At 43.0% G+C, this 13,208-nt stretch overlaps 2 protein-coding genes across 4 annotated transcripts in view; both read left to right on the top strand.

The window, feature by feature from the left end:
- Positions 1 to 13,208, top strand: part of LOC144798642 (transmembrane protein 272-like) — a 1,182,125-nt gene that overhangs the window by 515,048 nt on the left and 653,869 nt on the right. The gene's annotated exons all lie outside the window — the stretch shown is intronic.
- Positions 1 to 13,208, top strand: part of LOC144797817 (transmembrane protein 272-like) — a 279,379-nt gene that overhangs the window by 166,636 nt on the left and 99,535 nt on the right. The window contains exon 3 of one of the 3 annotated variants that reach the window (XM_078668615.1): positions 2,637 to 2,825. The exons of the other annotated variants lie outside the window; for them this stretch is intronic. Within the exon in view, the coding sequence (XP_078524741.1) occupies positions 2,637 to 2,825 (189 nt within the window). The remainder of the gene's footprint in view (positions 1 to 2,636; positions 2,826 to 13,208) is intronic. 3 annotated transcript variants of the gene reach the window in all.

Here is a 13,208-nt window from a genome sequence, read left to right on the forward strand (position 1 = left end):
ATATTAACTATCACTGCTTCAAGGTACCAGTGACCATACGTACACCCTGGCTCACCTGCTGCTTGCATTGTAACCTCCATTCCCTCAAAGACCGTCCCAGATCAGACTAGAGTCGCATTTATTGTCGAAGTGCAGTTTTTGTGTACGTGAACCAATATGAAACAAACCGCCTCCTGCAGGCGTGTCGCTGCTCAATGCTGTGCACAGTTCTAAACCAGGATCCTGGTTGTCCAATTATAATAAGCCATTACTAAACAATGTGTTACTCTGTTCTATCCTTGCTGGCCTCTATCCTGTATGATTCCCTTCTGACCAATAGGAAACTGAATTAAATGCAAATTCAGCAGGTCACTTTTCCTCCAGTCATTGAGAATTCAAGAACCATGAAGCATGCCCACATATGTATATATATATATATATATATCCATGCCCATTTCCTTCTCAACTGTCTCCTGTCCTCTGTTGATTGCCCAGCATTTGAAAAATGTCTGTTTTCTAAATTCATGTGTTGAAAGTGTTGAAATGAAACTGACTTAAAGCAGGTCATGCCTGTTTACATTCATCATTTCAAGCATTAGGTGCCTGCCTGTATTTGGGCACTGTTTACATCAGCACCATCACTTGCCACTAGAGAGGGAAGAATTAAAAGGTGGTGTGAGGGATGAGGTATGAACAACCAGGGATGAGGCTATCCCAAGGTGTACAGATCAGTGTACATTTGAAGTCACTATAATGTCATTTCACTCCTCACTCTTTAAGTGAGTGAGGGACGGTGCGAGAGGGGCAATGGATCATGAGTGACGGATTAGGAGTGAGGATTCAGGGGTATGGAGGCAGGGATGACAAATGAAGAATAGGTGAGGGCTGAAGTGTGAGTGAGAGATGGTAAATGAGTGAGGAATGAGGGGTTATAAGTGTGGAATGATGTGGAAGGGATAAAGGAGGATGATGATGATGAGTGAGGGATAAATGAGGTAGAAGAGTCGGGGTTGATGAGGAAAGAAAGATCTATTTCACGAACATAGATGATGTACAGCGGCCCATGACACAGCAGAACCTGATAGCCTTCTCAATCATCATTGAGGTTGGACAGGAGCAGCTGTCCAGGATCTTCACTGAACTGGGCAGCTTCATTTCTTTAAAAGCATTACCAATGGACAGGGCTTAGCACAAACCGAACCATCCTGATAACTTACAGGTGATACCAAGTTCTGCCTCCAACGAGAGGTCAGATCCAGAAATTGGGGCAAAATCCCAGAGCGCTTGGATCACACCGAGCATCGGAGGAAAACGTCCTCTGTCTCATTGTGTCCAAAATGGAAATGTGTGGGTAAAACCGCACCTTAGCGGCCCTTCGCCGCATACTTTGGTGGTAGCCTCAGCAGCTTTCCTGAGTGTGGTATGTGATTCCAAGCTTTCCTTCACCAAACCATGCTCCTGCAAGCTCAACCCTTCATCCAGGCCTCACACACACTGGAGCTGAACAGACCCTTAACTGTGCAGCGATACAACATAAGGTCAGGCACGCCTGGCCAAAAACACATTCAGAAACGAATACATGCAAGACTGGCCCTAAATTGCCACACTGCTTACCAGTGGACCACAACATTCAAGAACAAATGCACCATCACTAAATGCTTTAATCCTGGCTAAAGTCTACAGTCAGGCATGCACAGAGAGTGGGTGAGTCCGGTACTGTATGGCACAAAATTACGTACTTTTTACCAAGTGACTTAGATATTTCTCATCCACCAGAGTAAACGAGGAGGCATAACTGCAAACAGATTGGTTGCCATCAGCCTGAAGCTTCCCGGTGTAATACTTGTGCACTACAAAGCCATTCACATTTAGCTTAAACCTCATAAAAATGGGTGTTCTAGCTCTAAAAAAACAAGACGACAAATGGTTCCATTTAGACCTGAGTCAAACACTGTAAGTTTGTACAAACGAGATGTGTTCCTGTTTGACTCTTTTTCCTGTTAGGAGATGATCCCTTATTCTGCTGACGACTGCTAGCACTTCACCTCAAATTATTCCAAAACGTGCTTAGGAGGTATTAAGGTCGCAAAATGAGTCTTAAACACATAATGAATGGCCACACATCAGGCTTAAGAATGTGATAGAGCAGAATAGTATCTGACGTGTTGCTTGTTGTTACGGTACAAAATTGCACTACTAGAAGTAGCTGCAAGTCATGGTTGTTTATGAGGAAGCATCTCTGAAGCACCTTTCTAAGTGGTACCCCAGAACAATTTTCGGAGTAAGGGCAAACTGAAATTCCTGTCTCCAAAAACAAACCACAAAGAAACAGGTGGGTACTTGGGATTACAATGAAAGGAGTTGAGCAACCACAAAATACCATTATGTGCTTATCCCCTCAAACTACCCCTCTGTTTAACATGTGCAATATAGAGAAGCATTGCTGCGACTTTGCTATTTACACTGATCTGCCTGTACATAGTGGATTTAAAACCAGTTTACACATTAAATGAAAACCCAACTTGGCCACTTTAATACATTTTAGAGCACAGATGCTCGCCTTCTTCCTCTCACTGAAAGAAGCCAAAATGAAAGGAGGCTTGGGATGGAAGGTGCACTAATACTTCTCTGATGATGCTCTCTTCTTGCTCACACAGGGTCAGTGTACTTCCACGACTGCCCCGCACAGTACCTCATCCCCTACTACCTGATCATTTCCAGTGTCTCCGGCCTCCTGCTTCTCATTCCAAGCATCTTGCCCTGCAGAAACCGAGAAGTGTCCTCCGATCTGATCAATGTCTTCCATTTGATCTTCGGCCTCTTCCAGCTGGCGTTTTTAATTGCAGGTCGGCATTAATCACTGGGTGGGACACAGGTTTCAGCTTCATAGAGGTTCACATGTAGAGTATCATCACAGCTCCACATTTAAACATTGCTACTACTGACCATTACCTCAATAAAAAATACTTCTACCATACAATTACCCCATTTGCATCTACATAGTATTAAAAAATATATGTTTGAGGCATATGATCTGTAGATCATATGCATTAGGATAGATCGCCATCTAGTTTTGGGTCCAGATGTTTGCACTTTTATTTTTGTTTGAAGAAGTCTTTCCAGTCACGAGGTAGGGAACTCCTCCTTTTGGTGATAGTGCGCATGGGCATCGACTCCACCCCCACATTGTTTTGCCGTAAGGGTGATGATGGAGTAGGTAAAAGTAGTAAAGGGATCTCCATGTATAGTGTATCTAAGTAAGATAATACTGCAACAGATAAAGGTCGGGGAGGCTGGTGGGGGCATATGGCTCTACAGCTCTATATGCCAAGAACAGAAGCATTCTGGGTAAGTAGCATTTTCCGTTCGAGGCATATGAGCTGCAGATCATATGCTTTAGCATAGACTATACAGCAGTTATACCCCATGTGGTGGTTAACCTGTAGCTGTTGCAGTGGTTTGAAATAGTGTTCTTAAAACTGCCTGGCCCACACTAGCTTGTTGTTTTGCTAACACATCTACATAATAGTGCTTTGTGAATGTGTGAGATATAGACCATGTTGCAGCTTTGCAGATGTCATCTAAGGGTATATTCCCTAAGAATGCCATGGAAGCCCCTAGTTTTGGATTCAAAGTGCAAACATGCGGACCCAACACTAGATGGCGATCTATGCTAAAGCATATGGCTCTGCAGCTCTATATGCCAAGAACAGAAGCATACTGTGTAAGTAGCATTTTCCTTAACATGCATTTATTTTAGTTTAATTAAATGCAATTACATATAAATGTAAATTATATAAAGGATCCAGTCACAGTATTCAAGAACCAGACACGAGAACCCAAGGTCTGCAGTATTTCAATTTATTGCAGTGTCTCCAAATACGCCATTCGGTTGGTATCCGCCTTGTTCACATTAAGTAAACCGTTGTTATTATTGTTTTATTTACGTGCTTGCGTGCCACATGGCTCAGTGAACATAGGCAATAAGCTGGTCACATGTAGTTTCACTATTTCATTTCCAAAATATTTAGTGATTTTCAGAAATACAGCCATAAATATAAATTAATCTAATCACATAACTATTGGTTGGGGTTAGTTTTAAAACTCACATTAAAGTTATTGTATATTCATTTACCAGTCAGGGGTAATATTAGTGCTATGGTAAGGGCACCATATTTTATTAAAAAACATTAAATTACTTTACGTCTATTATATATTTATCATTGGTTAGCGCTTCTTTTAAGGGCTATAGTAAAAGTTGCTTAATTGGAGCTATCAATATAAAAATAATTATAGATTTTAATTTCTAAGTCTTAGTGCAATGGTTAGGCACAAAAAAATTAATGAAGCTCCATCATATTGTATTTTTATTAAATATATTTTAAAACTAGATATTTATCACAGTTTATAAATATAGTGAAATTTATATTTTTATTTGTAAGCTCTATGATTAGGCACTAAAGACCAGGTAAACATCCAAATGAGGAAAAATAGAGATGAGAGGTAATGGAAGACCATTAATAATAATACATTTTAAGGTAATTGTATTGTAATTGCATTTATATAGCGCTTACTACCCCAAATGAAACGCTGAGGTGCTTTTTCGGCGAGTAGCACACTACTCCAGGACCCATAAAGGAATTAGTGTTGAATTAGTATGGTGAAATATAAAAGTACTTTAAGTGGTGGAGAGGTTAGTCAGTTATTTGGATTGAGAACGGTTGGGGAGGGGTTAAAAAAGGAAAAAGGTTTGCAGTTATTTGAATTCAGAAGGATAGAAGAGGAAAAAAGTTTTGTATTTATTTAGCGCTTGTTACCCCTGATGGGGTGTTGAAGCACTTTTTTTGGCGAGTAGCACGCTACTCCGGAAACCCATAAAGGATTAGTGGTGAATTAGTATAGTGAAATATGAAAGTAATTTGAGTGGTGGATATTAGTACGTTATTTGGAGTGAGAAGGATAGCGGAGGGATAGAAGGGCAAGAAAGGTTTGCATTCATACAGCACCTGTTATCCCTGATTGGTGTTGCAGTGCATTTCTGGTGAGTGGACGTTACTCCAGAACCCATAAAGGATTAGTGTTGAATATTAGTGTAGTGAAATATGAAGTCATTTGAGTGGTGGATATGTTATTCAGTTATTTGGATAGAGAAGAGTAAGCGGCGGGATAGAAGAGGGAAAGAGGTTTGTATTTATATAGTGCATGCTACCCCTAATTGGGTTTTGAAGCGCTTTTTGGGCAAGTAGCACGCTACTCTTGAACCCATAAGGATTAGTGTTTAATTAGTATAGTGAAATATGAAAGTAATTTGAGTGGTGGATATGTTAGTCAGTTATTTGGATTGAGAAGGGTAGGGGAGGGGTTGAAAAGGGAAAGGTTTGCATTTATATAGCGTTTGTAACCCTGACGGGTATTGAAGCACTTTATTGGCGAGTAGCACGCTACTCTGGAACCCATAAAGGATTAGTGGTGAATTAGTATAGTGGAATATGAAATTTGAGAAGTAAACATGTTAGTCTGTTATTTGATTGAAAAGGATAGTGGAGGGATAGAAGAGTGAAGGATTTAGAGATATATATTTATATTTTTTGGGAGGTCATAGCAGGAGGAGGAGGCTTTTGGATGAGTAAAAAGGGGCTGTAGAGGGGAAGAATCAGAGGGAAGAGTTTAGAAAGGTTTGTTTTGGGGATCGGTATAGTAAGAGGTGTCAGATGATGCAAGGTGGGGTATAGTAGGGGAGAGTCTAGAAAGGATTATTTTGGGGATCATAGTAGTGGTATGAGTTTGGGATAAATATGAGTGAATGTAGAGGATATATTGATGTATTGGGTTAGAAATGGGGTAGTGCATAGGAAAGAGTAGTTGAAAGATGACTGAGATGAGTCAAAGTTGGGCGCAAAGGTATATTGAGAAAAGTATAGGCTGAGAAATAAGGTAGTGCATTGGAAATGCTAAATTTGAAGAAAGTGATAAATATAGATCCATAAGAACATTGAAAGGATATAGATGCAAAAAGGAGGTAAGTATATGTAGATTAAAAATCTTGATAGAGGTACAGGATGAGAAATAGGGTAGTGCATTGGATATGCTTTTTCAGGAGAAAAGTAACAAACCACAGACACAACTACATGGAAGGTACATAGATGTGCGATTGAAGCAAGTACATGTAGCCCAAAGATGCACCAGATAAACTCCGGTTTTCAAGTGCTATTGTACTTAATAATTTTTTTTAACATAATTATTCTACATGTTTATACAAAGTAATACACAAAGATCGGTACATATCTATAGTGAAAATAATGCTTATATACAGAGGGATATGCTGTAAATTTCTGTTTGCGTATGGTGCTTATGTGGGGGAGAGCCAACTCTTGAGTAGTTTTCTGAAGATAAGGTGGCTGTCTGTGGATCTTCTGTTGGGGGTAAAGAGATCCATAGTTTGGCTGCTTGAACGGAGAAGTATGTGCCACCCATGTTTTTTTTCCTTGTATCTTGGGATTATGAAGCGAGGTGCCCCTTAGATGCGGTTGTTCCTTTGTTGAATGTGTTTGGTGATTTTATTCCTGATGAATAACGGTCCCATTCCATGTAATGCTGTGTGGGTAACACAAAGCAGCTTGAATGTGGATCTTCTGGCTTCCGGTAACCAATGCAGTGCTTTCAAGGCGTGTGAGATTTGGTCTGGCGGTTTGATATGCAAGAGCAGTCTGGCAGCCGAGTTCTGAATCCGTTGTAGTCTATTCATGGTAGTTAAAGGTGATCCGTGGTAGAGGCTATTGGTGTAATCAAATTTGGACAGAACAAGGGAGATGGAACCTTGTGTGGAAATCCCAAATGAGGGGAAATTAATCGCAGCGTTTTTATAGTGACCAAGCTTGATCTTGCTAGTTTGTCCACTTGGGGCATTCATCGATAGCTTGAAGATTAGGCATTAAAGGCAAGGTAACCATCCGAATGAGGAAAAATAGAGCTGAGCTATAATGGAAGACAATTAATAGTTTTAAGGTAATGGTAGAAGAGGTAATATCAGGCTTCTTGGATCCCTCAATAGGGCATCAATGTGGGCTCAGCAGCTCTTAGTGTGGGTGTGGAGTGGCAAGGTGGTGTATTCATGATCTTTGTAAAGACCCGAGCCCACACCAAGCTCGAGTATTGAATTCTACCTCAACCAAGGTGATTAAATGAGTAGTGATGTAAGTGTTTGAAGAAAAGCACCTGATTAAATAACATTTGCCCCACATAACTTGTTAGGAAAACTACATTTACCCTGACTGGTTAGTGCAGCACTGCAATTTTGCCAGGCTGGGCTTCTTCTGAGAGCCACTACATCTACACTTGCACATAGAGGTGTTTTTGCACAGGCTGATGAATCCAGAGAATACTTCCACTACCCGTTTAAGAATAGTTGGATAGGAGACATGGAGACTTTACTACTAACTAGGCAATGCGCCTAACAGTGGGTGTATCTATCTAGCTCTAAATCATCTTGGTCAGTAGGACTATTTAAGGGCTGGAAGGGTGTCCTCCGTTAATTTTATGCTTATCTAGCTGCATTCCCAATCTGTTTCTTCGCATCTATTCCTTAGTGTGACTATTACACAGCGAAGGCACTTAAAAGATCAATGTTGTCTTCGGCTGAGCACATGTGGTTTTGTTTTTTAAATATGCCAGTCAGCAAGGGTTAATTCATGGGTATCCTGTATGGTGACATTTGAAGTGCACAATATTCAGCAATGAAAATATTTTCATTTATAGCTGGGAATAAACACATTGGATCATTATGTTAGATAGGGCCTCAGATTGTTAGTGATGCACTAAAGCATTTGGCCAAAGCCATAGTTATGAGTTTTCATTTGTCATAAATTGGGACTTAGTTTAAATTCAGGATCCTGAGGACAATAACCTTTTGAGAGGCTGGAGGGTTCTGAAGCATTATCTAATTAGTGATTTTGAATAAACCTGTTTTTATTTCCTTATTTCGAGTAGTTTCTTCAAGTGGAAAAGAAATACTATGAAACAGGCCAATATTAAGAAGTCGACTAGAGAGGCCTGGGAGAGTTGAAGAAAGTATCTTCGACCCTTGCACAATAGTCCTATTGGATGAGACAGATATTCACATGCTTCCACATATCTCCAGGTTAGAAATAAAATAGATCAATTTGAAGGGTAAGACAAGTGAGCGCTCATAGTTTGTGTAAAGGCTTCTCTGAGTAGCTGTGACGAGCAGAAGCAAACCACAATTCCCAACAGATTATTCGGGCAAAGAGTCTGGTATCCATTCACCTCCACCACTTCCACGTTCAATTTGACTCCAGTGTCACAGTACTGCTGCAGCTATCTCCGGAAGTAGCAGATCCATACCTAGAAAACATTATTTACATGGCTTAGGAGTGGGCAGATTTGCTACGTATGGCTGCCCTGCACATCTCCACCTCCCTCTCCAAACACAATTTTTAAAGTGATCCTGTGAATCTTGCTTGGGTACCCAACCTCTCACCCGCCGTACAGCCAACACTCTCATCCAATCACGACACTGTTCTCATGTTAAGCAGTATGAGTTAATCTTCTTGATTCGCGAGAGTGGGCTGGCTCTGCGCCCCAAAAGATACAATAGGCTTATTCCTGCTCTCCAACCCAGCTGTCCAAGACAGCTTGGCTCCGGGTAATGAAAGGTAAACAATACACACTTTTTCGAAAATGCCCATAGTGTGGGTCAAAGTACACTTACTCTGATCAGCACGACATCTGTAACCTTTGCCTGTTGCTGGAATGGAACATAACCTACAGGATTGCGCAGCCTTCGACCTGTTCAAGAACAAGAAAACGCTTCACTCTTGACACAATAGACCTCTATCTCACACCAGGGAAATGGTGACCGAGGCAGAATTCGCCGCAGAGGAAGAACCATTGGGGCTGGCAAAGAAGAAGAGGAGGATGGTGCCGAAAGGGGTGTCCTCTTGTGCAGTCTACATTATTTCACTTCTGAGAACTCCAAACAATGTGAAGAGGAAGGACAGGATGAAGCCTCGCCACCACCTCTGGAACTACTAGACCAGCCCACAACTAAGAGATCCAGGCCAGAATGAAGACTACTCCAAGGGCCGTGAGTACCAAGTGTCACCAGACCCATGCTTATACCATGAAAGTACACCCATGCATCACCGCCTTTGTACGCCACGGCCTTCTCGTTCTGGTCTACACGAGAGCGCTCATCGGAGTTGACTGGACCGGTGCATCAATCCTAATTGGGCTCAGGGCCTACAGGACAAAGGAGGTGGAGACATGCAGCCCTTGAAGCCAAAGCAATATGCAGTGCCCACAAAGCAATTGACACCTGCACAGTCTTCAACGCCGAACAAACCATTGGTACTGCGTACCAATTCAGTGCTGGCAAAGTCGTCTGAGTGAAGTAGACATACAACTTCGACTCCACTCGCATCATCAGCTTCTACGCCTAAAAAACCATCTGCACCAAAGACACCAACAACAATGTCTTCGGCTCCACCGGAGTGTTGGATAAAAAGACTTGAGGAAAGTCCACAGCACAGGCCGCGATGATGCAGAGGGCAATGTCTTTGAGAACCTTCAAAGACTAATGAATAGTAAAAGACATGGACCATTTTTTTTAGAAAAACCAAGTCATAAAAGAGCAGGGCAGGATATGCTTCAGCCCCCTCAAAAGAAAAAGACTACTGAACACAAAGCAACCAGCTCTACGCCACTGGACATTTCATCACCATCCATGTCACCAGTTTCCATGCACTCAGGTGACATAGACTCCGGGAGCCCTACTCATGACCATGACTTTCAGAGAGTGGCCCCCGATAGTACAGATCCTTGGAACGCATTTAATGTCAGTCCACCAGACCGTGACATTGATGTGCTGAACCCAACATCACCACCAGGCACCACTACTTCCTATCATAGAGTTCTACCGCACACAGCTGACTATCACAAAATTCAGATGCACACCACAGGAGAGGAAGGTGACTTTTTAGCGGAGACTCTCTCCAAAACGGAGTGCTCTGGTCAATGTCTTCCTATGATAGGGTTAATGCTTAGTGTCTACAGAGATATTTATAGACCCAGTTAAGTCTAGGATACTAACACCTCGTATTAAGTGCAAGTACAAAACTTCTCCAAATGATCCGTGTAACATTAGGGGACACCCCACGGTGGCTTTCCTAGTGTTTACAACAGCTAGGAAAAAAGCTGCTTCCCAAAGTACAGGTGACACTCTGCGTAAGAGGAGTAAGCATATAGGACATGCCAGTCATTGGTGCATAACCAATTCAGTGGGCCTACTCTTGTGGCATTATAGAGCTACCCGGGATGACATAGAGACGCTGGTACAACATGTACTAGATGAATATAAACAAAGAGCAGGGAAAGTGGTTGCAAAGGGCAAACAAATCTCCTAGGCAGCTATTTTGTGTGCCCTGAACAGTGCGGATACTGTAGCACAAGTGATGAATCCTTCAATTGTACTACACAGACCTGCTTGGCTGCGCATATCCTGATTTAAACCTGAGGTTCAGTAAAACCTCTTAACCATTCCTTTTGTTGGAAAAAAACATTTGGCCCAAAGATAGATACTCCATTAGAATAAATGAAAAAGACACAAACTGCAAAATCCATGGGAGCGTTGCAGAACACAACACGTAAGCAGCCGTTCTTTCATAGGGTTCAGAACAGTGGGGCAGTCAAGACTACCACCACTGACATCCAGTCCTACCAGAAACAACAACTGGTATACCACTAGTAAAATGCTTGGGGTTACTACAGAGGAGTATACAAGAGGGTCAATCAAAGATGTAAAGGTACTCCTGGAAAGGGAGCCTCTACTTCTAAACAATGACTCTCCTCAACTACCAACCCCCCCCCCCCCCCAATTACTCACTACTCACCTGTTTGGGGAAGACTGCAGCAGTTCCACCACCTTTGGCCTGAAATAACATCTGATTAATGGGTGCTGTTCATCATTTAACATGGATGATGTTTAGACCTCGTACCACAGCCCCAAACATGCCTCCACACACAGACCATCAACACCTTCACCTTAACAAGGAGGTGGTCAAAGCTCTGCTGTCCAAAGATGCCATAGAGCCAGTTCCAAAGAACACCATGGAAGAGGCATGTATTCCCTATACTTCTTGATACCCAAGAAGGATGGAACGCTGAGATCAATGCTGCATCTTTGCCTTTTCAATCCATACACGTTATCGGAACACTTCCATATGGTAACATTACAGGATGTAATCCGTCTGCTTCAAAAACGCGACATCATGGTGGTACTCGTTTTTATTTTTATGTTTTTTATTTATAAACAGTTGGCATGTTACAAACATAAGCTTTTAAATTGGAAAGAGAAAATTACATGGTGGGCCTTGCACATACTTCTGGTGTACAGCTAGACACATAGCACAAATTCTGTAAAACTCTAGGATGCAGAAAGGGTGTCCTCCCCAAACCCCCTGGCGCAACAGTACAATGCAAGCACCTGATTTCGTTAGTGTTGTGGAACCCCCAGGTGAGTGATTCGCAACCCTCAAGTGCTTGGGAGGACTTATGATTACTGTTTCGGGCCTTGGGTAAGATGTCCCTTTGCCGAAGATATGTGGTAAAGGGTTCCCAGTTGTCTCCGAGGCGGTCCCCCGCAGAATCAGGTCCTAGTAGTTGGATAATTGTTTGTGGCAGTATGTAACGTCTGTGACCCAGTCTTGGGCTTGTGGTGCCCATGCGTGTCCCCATTTCATTGCTATTCTATGCTTTGTGGTAAGGAGCATCAAAGCAAGCAATTTACGGGAATCACTGGGCATATCCCCTACAAGGTCCAGTAGCCCCAAAAGTGGGGGCGGGGATACCGGTATGTTTGTGACTCTCCATATTGTGCAGAAGATCTCCACCCAGTAGGCAGCAAATGCAAGACAGTGCCAGGCCAAGTGAATGAAGTCCCCCTGAAGTGAATGGCAGCGTGGGCCGCGGGATCCTGGGATAGCCCCATCAGGTGTATTTGTATAGGGGTTCGGTATGGATTGTGCAAATATTTGAAAAGGATAAGTCGTAGTTTGTAGTTGGGAGAAAGCCTCTCAGGCTGGCTGCAGTAGAAGGCCCACTGGGTATCGGTTAGGAGAAGGGCGAGGTCTTTTCGCCCAGGCCTCTCAGGCTGGTGTGGTGCGCTGCATGTGGTTATATAGGAATGTTATCAGTTTCCGGGGCGAGGGTGTTGTTTATGTCGGCTAACGTTGTGAGTGTCATTGGGGGAGCTGGGAAGGTGTTGTGAAGAGCCCGTCATGTTACACGCAATTGGTAATGCCAAAGGACGCCCAAGGGCGCACCTGTGTTGGTTGTTGAGGTTGGAGGGGCAAGGAATTGGCCATCAGGATAGAGATCCGCAAAGGTATGAATATTTTGCTTGCTGGCACGGCTGATTGCGCCTTTATCATGAAACAGAGGTAACAGGGTGTTTTGCCACTGGAACTGATGGGGCATACAGTTGAGTGGTGCCTGTGCATCTTGCCATCCTGATCCATGCCCAACGCATACATTGCGGAGTGTCGATCTCTGAGCCTGGCAGTTTATAAGGAAGAAATAGTGCTCTATATAATGGCCACGGGGAGATCCTGTCTGTCTTGAGCATGATGTGTGGTTGAAAAGGTGTGGGGTGAGTGCAGTAGTGTAAGAAATGTGCCTGGGCACATAGCGCATATAGCTGCAGATCTGGTGCACCCAGCCCTCCCTGTGATTGTGGCAGTGTTAGAAGTTCGTATGCAATGCAGTGCTGTTGGCCCGCCCAGACTAGCGTGATGAGGTTGGAGCAAAGACGTTTAAAAAAGGCCTTTGTAATTGGGATCGGAATATTCACAAATAAGGAAATTTGGTTTGCACGACCATCTTTGCAATGACAATCCATCCAGCCATGGACAATGGAAGCTCAGACCACAGAGGAACATGGTCCTCTAACCAGGCTACGGCTCTGCTAAAGTTAGCTTGCTATAGTTCCTCAACATTCCTGCTGACCAGGGTGCCCAGGTATTTAATTGGCCCAGTGGCCCATCGGTAGCTGGTAGTCTATTGGGAACGGAACTGTGGCATCCGTTAAGGGAAGAAGCATAGATTTGGCCCAATTAACTTGAACACCAGACAAGCCTCTGAATCATATGACTTCACAGATTAATGGGGAGAGATTAGTCTCAGGGTGAATAGCATAAAGGGTAATGTTGTCAGCA

Source organism: Lissotriton helveticus, chromosome 12 (genome assembly GCF_964261635.1).
Source record: "Lissotriton helveticus chromosome 12, aLisHel1.1, whole genome shotgun sequence".
Taxonomy (NCBI): Eukaryota; Metazoa; Chordata; class Amphibia; order Caudata; family Salamandridae; genus Lissotriton; species Lissotriton helveticus.